This window comes from Anoplophora glabripennis, unplaced genomic scaffold (genome assembly GCF_000390285.2).
Source record: "Anoplophora glabripennis isolate ALB-LARVAE unplaced genomic scaffold, Agla_2.0 scaffold539, whole genome shotgun sequence".
Taxonomy (NCBI): domain Eukaryota; kingdom Metazoa; phylum Arthropoda; class Insecta; order Coleoptera; family Cerambycidae; genus Anoplophora; species Anoplophora glabripennis.
In genome coordinates this window covers 285,071-305,031 of record NW_019416773.1, presented here as the reverse complement: position 1 = coordinate 305,031, position 19,961 = coordinate 285,071, and the positions used below count along the sequence as shown (strand labels likewise).

At 29.7% G+C, this 19,961-nt stretch overlaps 2 protein-coding genes across 5 annotated transcripts in view; both read right to left on the bottom strand.

The window, feature by feature from the left end:
• Window positions 1-8,236: 8,236 nt before the first annotated feature.
• On the bottom strand, window positions 8,237-14,125 carry LOC108911878 (TNF receptor-associated factor 6). The gene is made up of 6 exons (XM_018716942.1): window positions 13,739-14,125; window positions 11,966-12,272; window positions 11,721-11,872; window positions 10,523-10,765; window positions 9,905-10,042; window positions 8,237-9,404 (listed from the first exon to the last, which is right to left on the bottom strand). The coding sequence occupies exons 1-6, from the start codon at window positions 13,927-13,929 to the stop codon at window positions 9,215-9,217; spliced, it is 1,221 nt and encodes a 406-aa protein (XP_018572458.1). The 5' UTR covers window positions 13,930-14,125; the 3' UTR covers window positions 8,237-9,214.
• Window positions 14,126-15,671: 1,546 nt separating this feature from the next.
• LOC108911879 (breast carcinoma-amplified sequence 3 homolog) overlaps window positions 15,672-19,961 on the bottom strand; it is a 40,128-nt gene continuing 35,838 nt past the window's right edge. For 3 of the 4 annotated variants that reach the window (XM_018716945.1, XM_018716943.1, XM_018716946.1), the window contains exon 11: window positions 15,679-15,763. The gene's annotated coding sequence lies outside the window, so the exon portion shown is untranslated. Of the gene's footprint in view, window positions 15,764-19,961 lie in introns of all 4 variants that reach the window. The other variant, XM_018716944.1, reaches the window with a different exon arrangement.

Sequence of the window (19,961 nt, the reverse complement as noted above, 5' to 3'; positions counted from 1 at the left end):
TCTTATTGAATTCATCTAATTCAATTCTCTTCAAATAAGAATAATCACAGAGATTAAAATCCGACTGTCACAATCTACAAAATGGAAAAATCTGAGTATACGAGATGAATTACTTTTTATATTTCGACAAGAACAAAAAAATAAATTAATCATCGTATACGGCTTTATTATTTCTCAAAATATTCTCCATGAAGACCCATACACTTTTACAAGCGCTTGAACCAATTTGCGAAGCACTTTTTCCATTCCGATTGGAGTACCTCAAAAAACATGCATTCTGAACGTATCAACCCTGTCTTCAGTCGTCGAAAAATGTTGACCTCGTAATTTATTTTTGATGTGCGGGAATAAAAAGTCATTGGGTGCCAAATCAGGGCTGTACGGTGGATGACTCATCAATTCAACTTTTTCAGTTCTTAATAAGTCTTGTTGGAGCCAATGTGTGAAAGCTTGCTTTTGGTGGAGAATGATGCGTCTTCACGGGTTGGTTACCCTTATTCTTCTGAAAACTCCTAGCAAACAAATGGTTGTATACCATTCAGAATTGACCATCTGACATTGCACTAATGGTACAATTACCATGTCTCGTTTTTTCGAAAAAGCAGGTGATTATTTGATTAGAAGTGCTTCATGCACGAAGAACTTTTGTTGGATTTGGTTCATCTTGAAAGACCCATACAGTCGACAGCTGTTTACTTTCGGGTTCATAAGCCTAGATCCATGATTCGTCACCTGTTATGATGACATATACATGTTTTGAAGCACCATGATCGTATTTGTTGAGCATTTCTTTCGACCAATCGACACGAGTCTCTTTTTGAATGTTTGTCAAATTATGTGGAATCCAACAAGAACAAATTTTGTTGGCGACCAAATCATGCAATATTGAATGTATGCTGGTCCCACTAATGCCCAACGATGCTTTAATCTCACGATAAGTCACATGACGATTTTGTAATATCAGTTCACGTACAGCATTAATGTTTTCTGGAACAACAATTGATTTTGGATGAACTGCACGAAATTTGTCAGTAAACAAACCACAGCCACGATTGAATTCCATATACTACCAATATACAGTGGTTTTTGATGGCGCTGCATCGCCAAAAGTTGCATTAAGTTCAACGATGCTGTCGAGATAATCCACGTCGAAAGTTGCACGGAAATGTTCACAAGTTAATTCTATTTTTTGCCCGAGATTAATTTTTCATATCACTGTAAACAACACAAATAGCGCCTGTACGTCAAAACATTCTGAGCAAGTATACAGACAAAAAGTCGAACTTTACGATAGGGACATCGGTCGTCAGATGGTAGCACCAGGATCGTCCATTGCCGAAATATAAAAGGCAACCCCCGGATATTTTAATTTTTTGATTAAATTCTGGATTCCATTAAACATTATTTAATTTTTATTAAATATTTTTTTTAACCAATTTATTCAGAATTGAATTGAGGTGGAGTTATTTTCCCTTTTCTGTATTTCTGTATGTAATTTTGAAATGTCCTGCATAAATTATGTGATTGTTGCCAATATTTCCCTTAATTATAAACTAAATAATAAAGTACGTAAATATTTTCATATTCTCAGAGCGCACTGAGAGACAAATAATTTCAAAACACCGTTAATATAAACTTGCATTGATTGCACATTTAAAATAAAATGTATAAAATTTGAGTAATTTTCAATAATTGCTCTAGAAAAATTTGTAATTTTTTCTGGTGCCCCTATAAACATAAAACAAAATTTACATATAAATATATCCAACTTACCATGCCAGAATATTATAATTCCAGTTAAGTTTTTGTAAGCTTGTAACAACACATAAAATTATCTTCAGTAATAAATCAAAAATTATATTAAATACATTGATTTATTTACAGTGCAACATATAAGCAATAAAACCACTTAAAAAAATAATAAATAGTCTTCTTTATTTGGCTACAGTATATAAATGAAAAAATAAATGCTTTATTACATGCTCAGTGACCTAGCACTTACAATTAGCTAAATAGTTAAATTAGTATTTTATTTTGATATAAATTATATCAATTCAAATAATGTTTCACCAATAGGTCCGTTGCGTATCTTACAAAAATGGTTTTTAATTATAAAAAAATTGCAAAGAACAATTACCAGCCATAATAAAGACAGAAAACTGATTAGGAAAAGGATGCAAAGAGGACGACACCATTAGCGATATGCAACACACCTATACATTAATATTGAATACATACATAGGGAATGTATATTGGTTTTCACTTCACGAAAATATTTTCTTATTGGAATGATTTCATAGAATATTCGAGTTATCAAAGGCTAAATGTAGCAGCACTGAAGTTACATTTAGCTAAGTCACTTTTACATATAATCGAATAACATATAAACAATTAGTTGCCTTTAATAATACATAAAATTATAAAATGTAAAAATGGACAAGTTTTAAAAATCTCATATTGTTCTCTGTAAAATGTTTCCATTATGTTTCCATTAATAAGAAAAAATGTTTAAGCTTTAACAAAGCAATAATTATCATAATTATGTAGGGTGTTCCGATTAAATAGCGGAAAAATTTACATTCAAAAGAGGAAATTATTTTCTCATTGGACTGACTAAAATTTAGATATTATTTTTAATCTTTACATTGGGAACCTATTAGTAACACCTTGTTTAAAATGTTTTATAATAAACAGCTTCAGAAATGTTTCAGAAAAATAAAATTCCAGGTGCTCACCTTTAAGGGGCTTAGCAAGCATTTCTCCACCAATGTTTAACTCAGAATGTGCTGATAATTTGTTGCAGACTAATTTTGGGACACTTTGAGACACTTTTACCCATGGGTAAAATAGCAAAACATTTTGATGTAACTAAAAGGCAATATTCACTCATTTATAATTTTAAATTTTATGGCACAAAAGTGAACACCTTTGCTAATATTTTGAATTTATATAAAGATACAATTAGAAATTGATTATGTTTCTATCTCTTGAGGGCCTTACTCTTTAACATGCTGGTAAATTATTGTTATTTTTCGCTTTCATAAATGTAAATTAAATTTAAAATGAAAATATATTTAGTTTCAGTATGCAAATTAGTTTTAGAGAAGAAAATTTCTTAACCCTGCACATTAGGAGGTTCAGAAACTTGGATTTTTTTTATTGCATAAATTATTGTTAGTATAACTATTCAAGACTACACTATCAAAATTTCAAAATGAAGTTCCTATTCGTTCCAATTTTATAAGCCTAAAACCGAATGCCCATCTGGTCAGCGCTCAGGTACACAGCAGGTACGGCGGAGCACTTGTTCAGGTAGTCTAGTCGTTTATTATGCAAGAAAAGAACAGATGAAAGCTCAGAATGATGCCTATGCGAAAAAGAACGACTGTTATATGGTGCTGGAATCGCTGAGTGATGGGAAAGTACTCTCTATGACTGATAACTTTCTCAAATTTCTAGTTTTTGCAAATTTTCAAACACGTTTTTCTTAAATCAACATTTTTTTTATTCAAGAGAACTCTAGCTCAAATACTTATGAACCGATCATTATAAAAATTGGAAGTGTTTTTTTTATGAAATTACAAAGAACATGAACCAACAATTGAGATGATATAATTTTAAGGGTGTTTTTTTATTCAAAATAAGTAAAAAAAATGGTGAAAATCGATAAATTTTTTTCAAACGTGTCAAAACTTCAATTCTTAGAAAACATCTTAATAATGCAGGAAAACAACCATTTTGCTTTCAGATCAAGATTGGGACCTCCACATTTCCTATGAAGAACCAACTCGGACGACGACCTTCGTTGGACAATAGCCCATAACTTCGTCATTTTCAACACAAACGACATGAAAAAATTTGTAAATGTAGATCAAAATATTGATAAAATAATGTCAAAGTTTGATAAAATTCTAATCAATTTGTCCCACTCAAAAATTAATAAGAAACGCCCAAAAATCAGCCTCCTAATGTGGTTTCCCCCCTTAAATAAGACTGAAATATTAACAAGTGTCGTTTTATTATAAATATCAAGTTTCATAATTTCCTATTAACAGGAGATATTGGAAACATTTTTTAAATACTGTATTATGCACAAACTGTTTCATTAAAATTTATTACATGCACAAGTGTACAGTGGACCTACAAACTTCGAACATAAACCGGCCCTGGAGAGAATTTTGCTTTTAAATTAAATACACATATTTTTTCCAATGCTTCCTTTTTAACATTAGTGCCATAGGCAACAGCAGAATTGTAGCACACATTTTTTTCAGCATCTGCTGGTTCAAATTCATCATAAAGCATCATTGAAGTTGGGTGTGAGAAGTTACTAGTTTTGACAATAATCCAAATGAAAAATTTTGTTTGGTAGAATGTGACATTCCTCGAGACGTTGCAAGCAAAAAATTTAAATTTGATAAATAGGCAATATAATCTATGTGCATATCTGAAATGTATGTGAAAAATTTTAATTTTGCTAATAGTATGGGTAGTATGTTGCCTATCAGTGCAATAATTATGCTTGTAAATTAATTATTAAAAATAATATTGAAATAATGTAAAGGCCGTGGTGTAAATTAGTAAAAATATGCTCTCTATTGAAATTGCTGCCTCCTTCGGGTAGGAGAAGGTGTACAAATCGATAAAAATATACCTTCTACTAAAAGTATTACAGATTAAAATTCAAAATGTTAGTCCTTTGAATGAGGAATATACTAAGTGTATATACAATTTACAACTGGAAATCAAGACGTCATTGTCCTGGTATACAAAAACTTATAAGGTACCTACTTAAAAATCAGACTCACTGAACCAACACGGAGAGGGAAATTGGTTTTTACCCAACTTTCGGTTTCTTATTCTTGTTTCAAATGCAGGTTTTCCTCAAATTTTTGTTTGACTTGGGGGAAATATTTCAGCATCATTTGAAGTTCTAGGTCCACTGTATTTTTTATAGTGATGTATATTATGGACATCTCATGGCATACCAGGCAACATTTTAATGAAATGCCATTTCTTATATTACCTGGTATATCACGAAAGTATCCAAGAAAATAATACAGTGATGAGGAACGATTAACATGTCTGAATATATATTCATTTTGACATTTACGATTGTATCACAACGGATTAAAAATACTGTACAACTAATACTATTTGAAAATATTCGAAATATTTTTTTTCATTTTCCATTAACTTCTTTAAATGGAAAGATGAGATTATATAAAACTTAACTATGATATGTCTTATATACTTTTTATATTCGATGAATAAGTACATTTAATAATACATTTTTTTTCTTAGTCACATAACAAATATATAAATATTTTGAAAAGATGCAAAAATTTAACAATTGTACAATTTGTCAAATCTAAGAACAGCATAGGGAATTTTGATAAATTAGATTACTTCCTTGAAATGCGAGCGATCAATATAGTATCTAACCAGTTCACTGCTCAGCATTTTCAATCATGTTATTATACTTTTATTGTTATAATTCATACCAGTTTCTCAAATTACAATTCAGACAATAGTGCGTGTTATAAAATATTTCATATTATCACTATCTTTTATTATGTATACGATATACTCTAAAGATAATATAATTTTGTCAGTGTAAAAATTGTGTCCCCTAAAATTATAATAATGAGTTTGTTTGTCACTTTTTAGGACAAATAAATTAAACTTGTTCTCCTGAGTTGACATTTAAATTTAATTTTAAATCATCTGTAAGGTGAAATACATAATTTAAAACATAATTTAGAACCATTATGCGCCACTGACTTTTTTAAAACTTTTATAATTTTTTTCGCATTAAGCAACTAAAAATACAACTTTTTGGCCTCTTGAATTGTTTTCGTATCTTGCAGAAAAAAAATTTTTTTAATAATTAAAACAAAAATTTTTCTTAGCTAGCAATTTCTAAGACCAGAATAGACTATTGATATGGAAAAAAATTACAGATACACCCCAATTTTTGATAGTTTGATAGTTTTAAGGTTTATCGGGTTCCGAGGGGAGTGAGGATCACAGGGGGGGTCCTATGCTTTCCTTATAGGGCTAGAGCCATCTATATAGCAATATGCATATAGCATGCATATTGACTAATTAACAACTTAAAAATATCATATTTAAGTAGTTTTAAATTATATTTAATGAATGCGTAAACACTATGTAGATGTGGCAACAGCGTTAATAATCGAGTAGCAGTTGTACACACTGCGAACCTACAGACCTCGGACATCGGAGATTTATTGCACGTCAAGTTCAGGTAAAGATATGTATGCGTTCAAAAATGTATTGTGTGTAAACTATGTAAAATATAATTATTATGTATTGCAAGTATATCGTATTATCTTCGCGAAGACTTGTATCCTTTATTTAAAATCCGTAAATCATGTGAACTGGTATAACAACGAGAATTATGTTAATTTATTTCTAAAGAAATGAAATGACGCTCGCGCCCATCTCTTGTCCAAGTCAAAGAAAATGTTAGATGCAATTTTGAAGGTTCTGTGATATAAATTACATTATTACTCACTGTTCCTGTTTTTAATCTCTAAATATTGCTGGGTAATGATTACAATGTTTTTCTAAACCATTAAATATATTAAAAGGATTTATAACTGAATTTTATATTCCAATAAATATACCACAGCTTCCTACCCTTTCTAAATTAATTTAGTTTTTTTAAAAACATTACAAAAAATCATCTGTAGTGGATAATTTATTGTTGATAATAATGTATATGCATTTTTTTTCTCCAAAAAGGAAACAAGGCACGAAAAAATTCAAGAGACAAAAAAGTTGTATTTTTAGTTGCTTAATGCGGAAAAAATTATAAAAGTTTTACAAAAGTCAGTGTCGCACATTTTTTTTCGTAAAGAATATTGGTTAAGGTACCCCCCAGGGTGCCACTGGACTTAAATAATTTTAATCTAGTTGGGGCTACCCCTTTCTACCATGAATAACACTGCCAAATTTCAACAAAATCGGCTAAAGGATTTTTAAGATTTTTACGAAGAAACAATTTTTTATAAGAAGTTTGACACCCTGTATCTTGAAAATGAAACATTATCGGACATATGTTTATATAAACTTTTCGTCCTAGAATCACTCAAAGAATCTTCCCTTGAAGTTTGGCCACATACTTAAATAACACCCTGTATAATGTCCAAGTCATCAATATATTCTGTGAAAAAGCTGTAATAAATATTGCACCAAGAGATATTATTTCTCTAATCTTGTTAAAAATCAATTGATCGCAAGCCAACAGGTAAACACCTAGGAGCATTTTTTAGGAGTTATTTAATTAATGCCCGTTTGGGCAATAAAGTATTATTATTATTACTATTATTATTCTTGGAATTGTTTTATATTATCTAAATGTGTCTATGTATTTCCTCTAACAGTTCAGAAGATTTAAAATTAAATCAAAACATTGAAGAAAACTCTATTTAACCTAATAACGGGAAAACAAACTAATAATAATAAAAGTTGACTCGGATTAGTCAATATTTTTTGTGATATTTTGTCGAAAACACTAAATATTTATTANAGCTTCCTACCCTTTTTAAATTAATTTATTTTTTTAAAAACATTACAAAAAATCATCTGTAGTGGATAATTTATTGTTGATAATAATGTACATGGAAAAAAAAGAGCTGCACCGTCCATCTTCGCCATATAAACCTATGTTAAAATGAACAACTTTCAGCAACAATATCTCAAAATGTAGATTCAAAAAAAATTTCAAAAAATATGACGCAAAGTGGGAGCACTGGGACATACGCTATATAAATTTCAAGTACATCTCTGCATTTTAGTAAACCTGATATACCTCCTTAATTATTTATTATGTTGCCCAGGGACATGCAATTTTTTTTTCTCCAAAAAGGAAGCAAAACGAAAAAATTTAAGACAAAAAAAAGTTGTATTTTTAGTTGCTTAATGCGAAAAAAATTATAAAAGTTTTACAAAAGTGAGTGTCGCACATTTTTTTTCGTAAAGAATATTGGTAAAGGTACCCCCTGGGGTGCCACTAGACTTAATAATTTTAATCTAGTTGGGGCTACCCCTTTCTACCATGAATAACACTGCCAAATTTCAACAAAATCGGCTAAAGAATTTTTAAGATTTTTACGAAGAAACTATTTTTTATAAGAAGTTTGACACCCTGTATCTTGAAAATGAAACATTACCGGACCTATGTTTATATAAACTTTTCGTCCTAGAATCACTCAAAGAATCATCCCTTGAAGTTTGGCCACATACTTAAATAACACCCTGTATAATGTCCAAGTCATCAATATATTCTGTGAAAAAGCTGTAATAAATATTGCACCAAGAGATATTATTTCTCTAATCTTGTTAAAAATCAATTGATCGCAAGCCAACAGGTAAACACCTAGGAGCATTTTTTAGGAGTTATTTAATTAATGCCCGTTTGGGCAATAAAGTATTATTATTATTACTATTATTATTCTTGGAATTGTTTTATATTATCTAAATGTGTCTATGTATTTCCTCTAACAGTTCAGAAGATTTAAAATTAAATCAAAACATTGAAGAAAACTCTATTTAACCTAATAACGGGAAAACAAACTAATAATAATAAAAGTTGACTCGGATTAGTCAATATTTTTTGTGATATTTTGTCGAAAACACTAAATATTTATTATAAACCTGCACAATAAATAGGTTATTTTGAGCAGTTAGCACCGAGTCCAGTTTCACAATCTCAATCGGTTTTGGGATCAGTTCTCAATCCCGAGCTAAAGAAATTACATGTAATTTAATGTAACAAGTAGTCTTGTTATAAAAAGGACGACCAATGTATCACTGTCAATTAAAGAGATTTTAATTATAAACGATTCTGTTCAAGTACGAAATGAAGCTAATGATAAACAATTTGGGTTCGAGGTTAATCCAATGAATGAAATCCTACAAAACATTTAAGATTTTGGTTTCCCCTAACCCCTGTATTGTGTATTCGGCTCCTGAATGCAACCAATGCTAAACTTGTTCTGATAAAGATTATCTTCCCTTTAGGATAGCTACCTACTTACCCAAAGTTGCTCTTAAATTTGACAAACTGTGTATTTTAATATATAGCACATTAAAATCGACTTTTTTTAACAATATTATAAGATAACAATAATTTCAGTCAACATGAACGGTAAAATAATTCATTATTGATACATTTTGTATATATTCAAACAGGTTGAGCTTGTACCTTAATTAATAACTGATTGTTATATATAAAGTCTTGTTCGATTAATTCCTCAAGTAAGGCAAATTCTGTATAACCAAAACCCTTCGGATTCAAGTCCAGAACAGGACGTTTAAATGCTTCCAATTCGGGACGGGTCATCATCGTTTCTTTGATACTTCTAAAGGGTTGTCTAAAGCAATATTATTGTCATATGTAATATTTTATAATATTTATTCTTATTTATAATAAACATATGCATATAATGAAAAAATGAAAGTATGCCCAAATACTTTTTCTGATTTTTTTGGCTATTTGGAAAAATGTAAAAACAATAAATTTTGTTATTTCAGTCACAAACATTAATTTGCAAAACCGCAGACTTTTTTATATTTCTTGACATCCTTAAAATTGGTGGGAGGAAAAAAGTTATTTTTAAATGTATGGTTGCTAAAATTAATCGTTTTAAAAAAGGAACACAAATATTTTTGAAAAAATTTTGTACAGAAGCACGTCCACACGCGCATTTATTTACCTTTGTAAGTTAAGTTTGCAATATATGTATATAATCCACACAATTAATAGCTTATAGTAGCTTCTATTGCTTTACAATTTGTATTGCAAGTTTTGACATACAATTTTGTTCCCAATTTAATTATGATCTAGTTTATTTTTAAAATAAAAAACACTTACGTTGGATGAACTATAGTTATCGATAATCTTCCGCTAAAGGGCCAGTCCAGAGCGTTATCGTGTTCGGTTTTCATGACATGTATTAAAATTGCAATGTAATTGTTATCTTTAGGTGATAAATTCAATCTAACACATAATCTAAAAAAAAAAATGAGTTACATTATATTTCAAGAACTGAGTATGATTATCCTATTTTTTATTTTTTGTAAAAAACAATATTTTTTACCTTTTTTATTTGGTTAAAGCATATCCAGTGTTGCCTATTAAGAACGAGGATGCTTCTCTAGAATTCTTTTATATATAATAATGATAATAATATTTGTTTAATCAATGCTATTTTTTTGGGAAAATCATTATAAAGACTTTTTTTTATTAGAAATCTGGTTATGAAGCTTTAATCAGCATGAAGCCTTATCAGATTTAAAGTTTTTTTATGCTTTCCGTTTTAGGTTTAAAATCTAATGCTTTGGAAATGTCTGAAGATGAAAAATTAGCCAATACTGCATTTCAAACAGGTCATCAAATTTTCTCAAATTATAAATCTTTTTTTTTGGAATGATGGAACATTAACATCACAAATTATATCAAAAAAAGTTCATCTAATTAAAAAGTACTTACTTGTAGCCATTTGCAGAAGTATAAAATCCAGCGCTATAATGCATAATATGTGGGTTTTCTCGCATAGCATTTACTTTACTTTTAAAATCGTTAAAATACCACAAGTAACAGCCATTACAATACCGTTGGTGTAGTTTCATAACTGACAAATTATACGAAGAAATTTGTTCAGACATATTTGCTATAATTATATCTTGTTCTCTGGTTTTTTGTTCTAAAAATATAATTTTTTCATACAACGCCCTAAAAGATACATAAGATATTTACTAAATTTCAATTTCGTAAATCATACTGATTTTATACATATTTTAATTTAATTTACGTGTTTCAAATACTTAATAATTGAATTTAAAATTCAAAGGTTTGAATAACACATTAATGCTATTTGTTTGTATTAACACTTTGCAGTTAGACCTAAACAAAAATTAACAAAAATGAAAGACTGAAAAATAAGTTTAAATTTGAAATGTGGGTTTAGTGGTCGAAAGCGTTAACTGAAAAGTCAGACAATAATCAAACTCAATTTAACTTATTTGGGTAAATCGAACTTTGAATAATTATTAACTACTGTTTAAAACATTTAAATATTATGTTCGTTGTTCCCCATTAATTTCATATCGGTCTTTGTTTAATTAGCGGCAGATTTAATAATTAAACTAAGCAAACTGCAGACTTAATCCAGCCACCAAATCTATCCATCTCGCTTACGTGGACACTTTTATAATGCATTGTTGCCAAAGCTGCTCAGGTATTTGTTACATTTTAGTATATACATTACTAATTTATTTATTCTAATAAATTAATCATATATTCTTTATACATATTTTAAAATAAAAATGAATGTATTAAAAGATAACTGACAATTTTAACTTTACTAACTCAAAAACATCCTCAGATTTGGAGGAAAAAATTGTCAAATTAGCGATAGCATTGTGTAATCGTGCTTAACATATAAATGTAAGTAATAGACTTCCAAACTTATATTTTGAATAATTAAAATAATTTCATACATATTCATTGTTCCGGTTGCATTATGAATTATAACGAGAAACCACCTATTCACTAGTTATTAAATATGTCTATGAGGCAATAATAATAATCAAATCTAATGAACTGTTCAACTTAAATTAATATAATGAGTGGAAGTAGAAAATTGAGAAGCTTTAAAATAGTTATAAAACATTAAAATGAAACCTACTTTAAAAGTCCTTGCAGATTTTCATCTTGTGATAATGTTGGAGATTCATTTTTGGCAGGAGGATCCCAAAAATTAGCTTGTTGAGCAATTGCTGAAGAACTTGAAGCAACGTTATTATTAACCATCATTTTCGTGTAAGCTTGAGATAACATCTGCACGAAAAAGAAAAAAATATATTTCAGGAAATTATTAGATCAGAAGCATATTTGCATTATCGTGATATTAAATATTATCTTCAAACTTACGGTTAAATGTTTCTGGACGAATTGTTCTAAATGGCGTTGCAACTCTAGTTCATCCTCAAATTTTTCGTCACAGCCAACATCAACAAAAGAACAACGTACTTTTTCATTTTCTGGCAATTCTGGAGCCTTGTACTCACAAATCATTAAATGAGCTTCTACGTCTAAAGGAGACAGTTCTACTAAACACCCTCTAATAATATTAGGACATTTGGTGCGCTGTTGTGAAATTTCCCTTCTTGTAAAATTATCAGGAAAAATATCGTCCTTCTTTAATTTTATGTTATCAACTGGACAGGCACTTTCCCTTCTAAAAATGACAGCACAATAAGAAAATATCTAATATATGGTCCAAGAAGTGATATATTAAGCTTACATTATTCTCATAAAAAAGAAACAGAGGCATGTGCAAAGTTTGGTTTCCTATATGCTGTTCCAAAGAGCATGTACATAAGTATATTTTTAATTAATAATATAACAGGAAACAACTATTTCATGGGCTATATGCCCCAACCAATTATGCCCCCAATATTAAACTGCTAAGATCATTAGTTAGAAGAGTCACCTTACGATTAGCCAGGTGTAACATAATCAATGAAATGTTGGCATGGGCCTTGGAATTTGAGGCTATGAAACGCACCAAAGTGAAGCAAATAATCACCAAAAAACGAGGATAACGTAGAACAAATAAGCAACAAATATATTTTAAATACTCTTAGTAAAACAGAGAAAGAATGTTAGCCGAGATGAATGTTAATTAAACGTTGGACCTGCCAAAACTTTCACTCAACGAGAAGCACTGAAATATTGGAATTGTGGTGAAAAAGGTCATATTAAATCAAGATGTCTGAAAGACCAAGGGGCAGCTTCTGTATGACTTCACTATTGAACGTAGAATCATGGAAACGTAGATGCAATATCCACAAGACTGTGTTCCAAAAGATGCTCACATTGCAACCCAACAGAGATAAAAGAATTTGTAAACTTGCCCTGAAGGACAGCGGAACATGGGACTCAACCAAAATGGAGAGAAATATTGGACAAATTATCGTTAATAGATTACTGGGCAATAATATGGGACTCGCTTATCCTAGAAAATAAGTTACTGAGGGGCAGTGGCAAAGAAATATGAAAGCACACAATACCTTCTGGAGATGGAATCACAAAGTGCTAAGATAACTCCATGGTGGAGTGGACGGAGTATCCTTTGCGGAAATGACATTAAATAAAGTCAGGGAAAGATTCTACTGGTTGGATAACTGAGCAGATGTAGATTTGTATCGCCGGTGTCTGGTTGCTCTATTAGCAAGGGACCTAGAACTAGAAGCTGCACTCAGATGAAGCAGTACAATATTAGCTTTCACTTTGAAAGAATCGCTGTAGACATTGCCAGACTGTTCCTCCAGACAGAATCTGGAAATCATTTGGATTACTTCAGTAAATGGTGAGAAGTATATTCCATTCCCAATCAACAAGCGGTGACAGCAGCAAAAATTCTCGTTGAAAACCTCTTCTGAAGATTAGGTATTCCAACATTTGGATCAAGGTCAAAATTTTAAATCGGATGTGTTTCAAAAAGTTTCCCAGTTGTTGGATATGAAAAAGACCAGAACAGCACCTCTCCACAATTTGCGTAACATTATACAAAATAGAGATCCTTTATATTATTACTTCTATTTTCTAAACATACTAACAAGAAATAATTATTTCCACCTCAAGTACAACACATTCACGAATCCAAATTTAATTAGAGTTAGTGGTTGTAATTGTACTTACTCTAACCAAGAATGTATACAAGTTCTACAAAATCTGTGACCACATGACGTTAGAACTGGATCTCTTAACCAAGCTAGACAAATGGGACATTCAAATCTTGCTTCAGGTGCTGAATAAGCGTCATTAATTGAACTTTCTTGAGCTAAAACTATTTCAGAACTACCTGTTTTATACCTTTCTCCACTTGCCATTTTCTAAACGTTCTTTATATAACCTAACTACACTACTAATCTTACTATTTTTTAAACTACCTCAAATATTATAAAATAAATTGATATTAAATGTGTATTTAATTTATATTTATTTTAAAGTTATAAAAAAATATACTCGTATATTTAATTATAATTTATCAAAAGATACATCAAATAAATACCAAATAAACTACAAATTACAAATCTCAACAAAATGTCAAAATGACGATCATAGATAAGAACAAGTGACAATTACCATAGAACAGAACTTCTTCTTCTTCTTCTTTTCTTTTGTGGCCTTTGTCCTGTGAAATTAGCCTCAAATATATTAGTTATTTCCTTCACAGGGAATACAAAATTTAGAGATGGGCAATAACGGTTCTTTCCGAGACCCGTACCAGGGAATTGTATTCAATGCGGTGTACATAGACGGCAAGTTGGACTCGCCTCTAAAACCTAACATTAATGAATTAGAACAAGCCTGCGCGTACACAAAGGCGGGAAACTCAAATAGTTTCTGAAAACTAGTCATAAGCACACCATTTTTTAATAATTTTTTTTTTCTTTAGATACTGATTCATTCCCATATATACATATATTTTTTTAAGTTCAATGATTGAATTTATGGTATTTTTTTAAACACCCTGTATGAGGTGGGTTTTATTACATTACATATATTCCATTTTGTGGGTAGTTTTATGGAGTGTATATAAGGACTGACGACTCCGTGTTAAAAAAAGTGAGCCATTTCTTGGGTTACATAAAGGCGGTGCTGACGTAAGTAGAGTATGAGAGAGATGTGTGAGAAATTTAAAATGGCATAATGTTTATATAAATGTAACTATTATTTCTACCTAATTTTTTAATAAATATTAAATAAATCCCTCTGCTTATCTATTACGTCTGACTTTGTAAGCGCAATAACTTCTTTACTAGACTCCAGTGCATCAGCGTTACAACGGCGACTCCTTAAATTTTACTTTAGGTCATAAAATGGGATCTGAATTTGAATGCACAGCCTATAAGAGTCTTTGCTCCTTGTCTACACTCTCGTCATTGGTAGTTTGTTAATATACTTTAGTAGTTCATTTAGAAAGCGCCAGCTCTTATGATGCCTCAATGAGTCCTGTGAATATTTGAATTTATGTATCAAGTATGCAAAATAATAATTTTTATTATTTTTTTAACTTAACATAAATAACTATTATTTCTGGCACAATTAAATTGCTTTTGCAGATTTATAGAGATTTTAGCAAAAAGAGCCAATAGTTAGACGGATCATACATGCATTATTTCATTATTTCCTTCATTGTTTATAAGTACTTAAATCATAATTAAAGAAGCAGAATCACATACGGAGTTAAAAAATATATACGTCTTTGTTAAAAAAATACAAACTTTATACTTATACTGTAATTATTTATATTAAAAAAACTACGTAGGAACTGTTACATGTTATATTCTAGATAATTGATAGAAAAACAGCTGGAAATATACATATTTTGATCTACATTTTTAAATTAAAAAATAAGTACATTATAAATTACTACAAAAATCCTATATTCTGCATTTAAAGTCTAATATAGAAATTTCATGCACTTCATTGTGCATTAAAAGATTCATTTATCACAATATATCCACATATGTGCCATATATATTAGTCTTAAATATAAAATTTACATAGAACTACTGGAATCACCAGGGAAATGCAGCAGCGTCTCTCCATAAGAGGGTGTTGGAGACGCCCGACTTGCAGAACTGAAGCTACTGGCCGAACTTAAATCTTCTATATCTCTACATATGCAATCTGATGCTGACTGTTCTCCCCCTGAAATTTTTTATTTTTACATAAATTTAAAAATAGTTTTCTATTAAAATTTCTTCAAGAAATAATCCAAATATTTTCAGCATTCTGACTCAATTTCAATAAAAACTTCTATTTATTATATCTGATATGACGTATGACATTATAATATCTGATATGACGTATGACGTTATAATATCTGATATAACGTACATATTTGTGAGAATGCTGTATATAAGCTGGACATATAAGTGAAGTAGATAGAAGTACGTCCATATTTAAATATCAAAAATTCATATAACAAAATCATCGGTTGAGAATAGTTCTATTTTATAAAAAAATGAATTTATGAACAAAAATGAAAAGAACTTCATTATCAAAAAAATGTATCCACAAGCTCTTATATTTAATAATGAAACGTTATTATAATATTTATAAGAATACTGATGACATAATTTCAAAGTTATTTGCTATGTGTAATTCAAATAATTATGTCAGACCTAATATGGTTAGATTACTAATTTTATGAAAAATGATCCTGAATGTTTATCAATCATTTCAACACGGGTATACTGTCATAATCGTAGAATTTTAATTTAATTTTATGTCACTATAGGCACAAAGTATTAAAGCAATATCCATTTAATTTTTACTGTAAATACTTTGCCATTTCATATAAATGCTTTCACATATAGTTCACCAATTTATTTATATACATTTATTGTGTAGTAGGTATGTGACTAACATGTACCATAAGCAATTTGCATATACAGGGTGTGCCATTTAACACTCCCACTGCCAATATCTCCGAAATGAAGAAATTTATTTTAGTTTCGGAAATTGGGGTTGTTAGATCCTTCGAATAGCTTCAAATTGTAGTTAGAATTGTTAGTTCAAATCTTTCTATATAGATGGTGTGGCGATACTAAAAAAGTTTTTGTTCCCTGGAACGTGGAAATGCATCCATCGTTAAATTTTGAGTAATTTTTGTAATATTAAGTTTTTCCCTATATTTACTTGTTTTCGAGATATGTCGACTTCAATATGCAATGTATGATATAACGGGAAAATCTATTATTTTATCTAAATCACACCGAGACAAAATATTCTTTTAAAATATTGTTATAATGGCTCTATTCACATCACATACTAACTAAAAAACAACAAATTATAAAAAAAAAAACGAATGATCAACTACAGAAAAAAAAATGTACAATGGTAAATCTTATAAGGGGCAGATACGAACCGTATTTTATCAAATGTTATTATTTATTTCATGCACCATTTTCATTTTCATCTTGCTCGACTCAAAAAAGCGAACAGAAGAAGCAATTCTTCTTCGTCAGAGGAACTACAGGACATGTTGAATTGAGAAAAGAAAACATGAATTTAACAAAGAATGTATTGAAGAAAACAATACGCGCTCTTGACCACAACTGTTTTCATACTTGTTCACCTTGATTAGTCCTCATTCTGCCTGACTACCCTATACCGCGGGGACAGTCCGCCTCCTGTTTGACCGAGCCTTAAACGACGTCACAATGCGTTCTTGATCATGTGACAGAATTAAATTTTTACATAATTTGAAACATACTTAATTAATTTGTAACATTAAGAAATATTATTTTTTTACCACTGTTAGTTGTTATTATAGACTACAAAATTATGCGTTTCTAAAAGAAATTATTATTATTGGTCCTGAATTGCATCAAATATATTAAACGTAGTTGAAAAGGGGTTAAAAAAAATAAGGAAATGTTTTATTTTTATTTCTTAAAAGATATGATTTGCCTATTTTGATATACTAATAATTGTACATAGTTGAAAATGGGTTAAAAAAAAGGAAATGTATTACTTTTATTTCTCAAAAAATATGATTTGCCTATTTTTATATACTAATAATTGTACATAATTTAAAAGCATTGACTTATTGCAAATATAATTTTTTTATTTTATTTTCTATATTCTACATATAAGCATCTCAAATTTGAAAACATTCCGATTTCTATTAAAATGTAGTGCACTTTCAAAACCTGACAATAATTGAGAAATATTACAATAGACAAACATCAATATGATAATAGATAAGTGTAAATATATTTTTCCATTGCATTAGAAATTAAAGATATAAAAAAATTCTCTCAAAATCATGCTTGCTTCCGTTTTTCAAAAAAAAAAAAAAAAATACTGAGCTTCTATGGAGCCACAAAAAGAAAAAAATGTAGCTCTTGAATTTAGAATGTCAGCGGAGCATTTCAGAAAAGATGTTGGGATTTTTCAATAGATTATTACAATCAGAATTAAAATAGCAGACATTTATTTTTATAGTTGTACAATGACAGCAGTTATTATAATTTTATAATGTTCTTAATTTATTTTAAAACTATGTTTTACTGAAAAGTTTTATATTCTTTGTACTCTGTATTTTACAATGAAAATTTAATTTTAATGACTATCATGTAGATGATTGACACCCCAAGCAAAAACACACTACATTATAAAACAACACATTTTACTCCATCTAATAAAATGATATGCTTTAAGATAAATAACATAGTGCTGGCAAGCAAGATAACGAGCCATTATCTCTACAATGCTGAAAATAGCAAAATGAAGAACATGAGAAAAGCCAGGTTCTCAGGAATTCTGTGGCAACACAGCGCATAATTCTTTCTGTTTATCATAGCGACTTGAGCAATCCATTTTTGCCATTCTCATTATAGCCGACTCTATAGGTAAGAACTTATCAGCACTACAGATACGATCTATTTAATATGTTTTTGATTGCGATCTTTGATTGGGACATCATAAGCCTTATTCGGTTCCAACACTGAGCAGTTTTAGAATGATTCAACAAAGTTGCATGATATTTTCAATGACGTTAGTTGCAATGACGATGCTAAAAATGACAAAATGTTTTGTAACCGTTATGAAACTATTCACTAATAAAACCAAAACAAGCTTTAGGTATATAATTTTATGTAATACATATTCCCAAGAACAATTTTTAATATTTAGATGATTATTTTGATACATTCTATATATCTGTGTAAAAATATTAAATATTATAATAATCATCCACAATTTTTTTAAACATAAGTATACAGAGTCGGAAAGTCCCCAAGGTTCATCGGCCGTTACGTGAGAGCGATAAAGAAAGTAATAGAAATCCGTGCGATAGAGAAAGATGGCTTTAATGAAGGTGTCTAATAGTCACCGCCCATTTCGCCCTTCCACAAATAAGAAGTGGATCTTATTTGTGGAAGGGCGAAATGGGCGGTGACTATTAGACGCCTTCATTATAGCCATCTTTCTCTATTACACGGATTTATATGACTTACTTNCCATATTCATGTTGTTTATCATCAAGAAATTAAAATGCTGATGGAAGATGGGAAAAAGTTGTGATTAGCGATAAAAGTTTTAATATTATTTTTATTTTTCGTTTTACTTATTTTCTCTTATAAGAGAGTACCAACAGTCTATTTACTAAAAATAAATAATAAAATTAATCGTAACAGAGATGGACTTCCTCAGAAGCAGCAGACGATCCAGACTGGAAAGAGTAAGAAATGAAATCATTAGAAGAGATATGACCATCGAGACGCCTTCATTATAGCCATCTTTCTCTATTACACGGATTTATATGACTTACTTTATCGCTCTCACTTAACGGCCGATGAACCATGGGAACTTTCCGAGCCTGTAGGTCCCTATTCAAAAATTCATTTGTAAAGCACAATAATTATGACCTTAAAGAAAAATTCAAGATTTTAACATTTGAATTTTTCTTATAAACAAAGTTCTGGTTAAGTGGATATTAATCTAACAGAAATAGTTATATAAATGCATGAGAATCCAAAAGTATAACTTAATTGATTCGTTAAGAGTTAAATATAGCTAAAAATGTTTATAATCTAATAAATATGATTTGGTTAATCATTTGTGGGATTCCCATGCATTAAATAAAACACAAATAAACACACACCTAAGCAAATATTTGCCTACTAAATTCGTATATATGAAATAAACATATTTCTGAAAATGTTAATAGTCCAATTAAATAAGCCTTTAAATCGAAATTTTGTCAACTTGGCTGAATTTTTGATATGAGTTAGTTTAAGGTATATTATAACAATAAGTGAGAGTAATTTTTTGTTCAACCCCCGGCCAAGGGTGGAAAAAGATAAAACAAAGGGCTTTTTCAAGATAACTCAAAAAGGGTAAG

What these genes read in the sequence shown, in the direction of transcription:
- LOC108911878 (XM_018716942.1), bottom strand. Translation starts at nt 13,929, where the DNA reads ATGGCAAGTGGAGAAAGGTATAAAACAGGTAGTTCTGAAATAGTTTTA. An exon ending in ACTTCTGCAAATGGCTACAA is followed by an intron (nt 10,043 to 10,522) that starts GTAAGTACTTTT and finishes TTTTTTTTTTAG; the next exon opens with ATTATGTGTTAGATTGAATT. An exon ending in ATAACTATAGTTCATCCAAC is followed by an intron (nt 9,405 to 9,904) that starts GTAAGTGTTTTT and finishes ATATTGCTTTAG; the next exon opens with ACAACCCTTTAGAAGTATCA.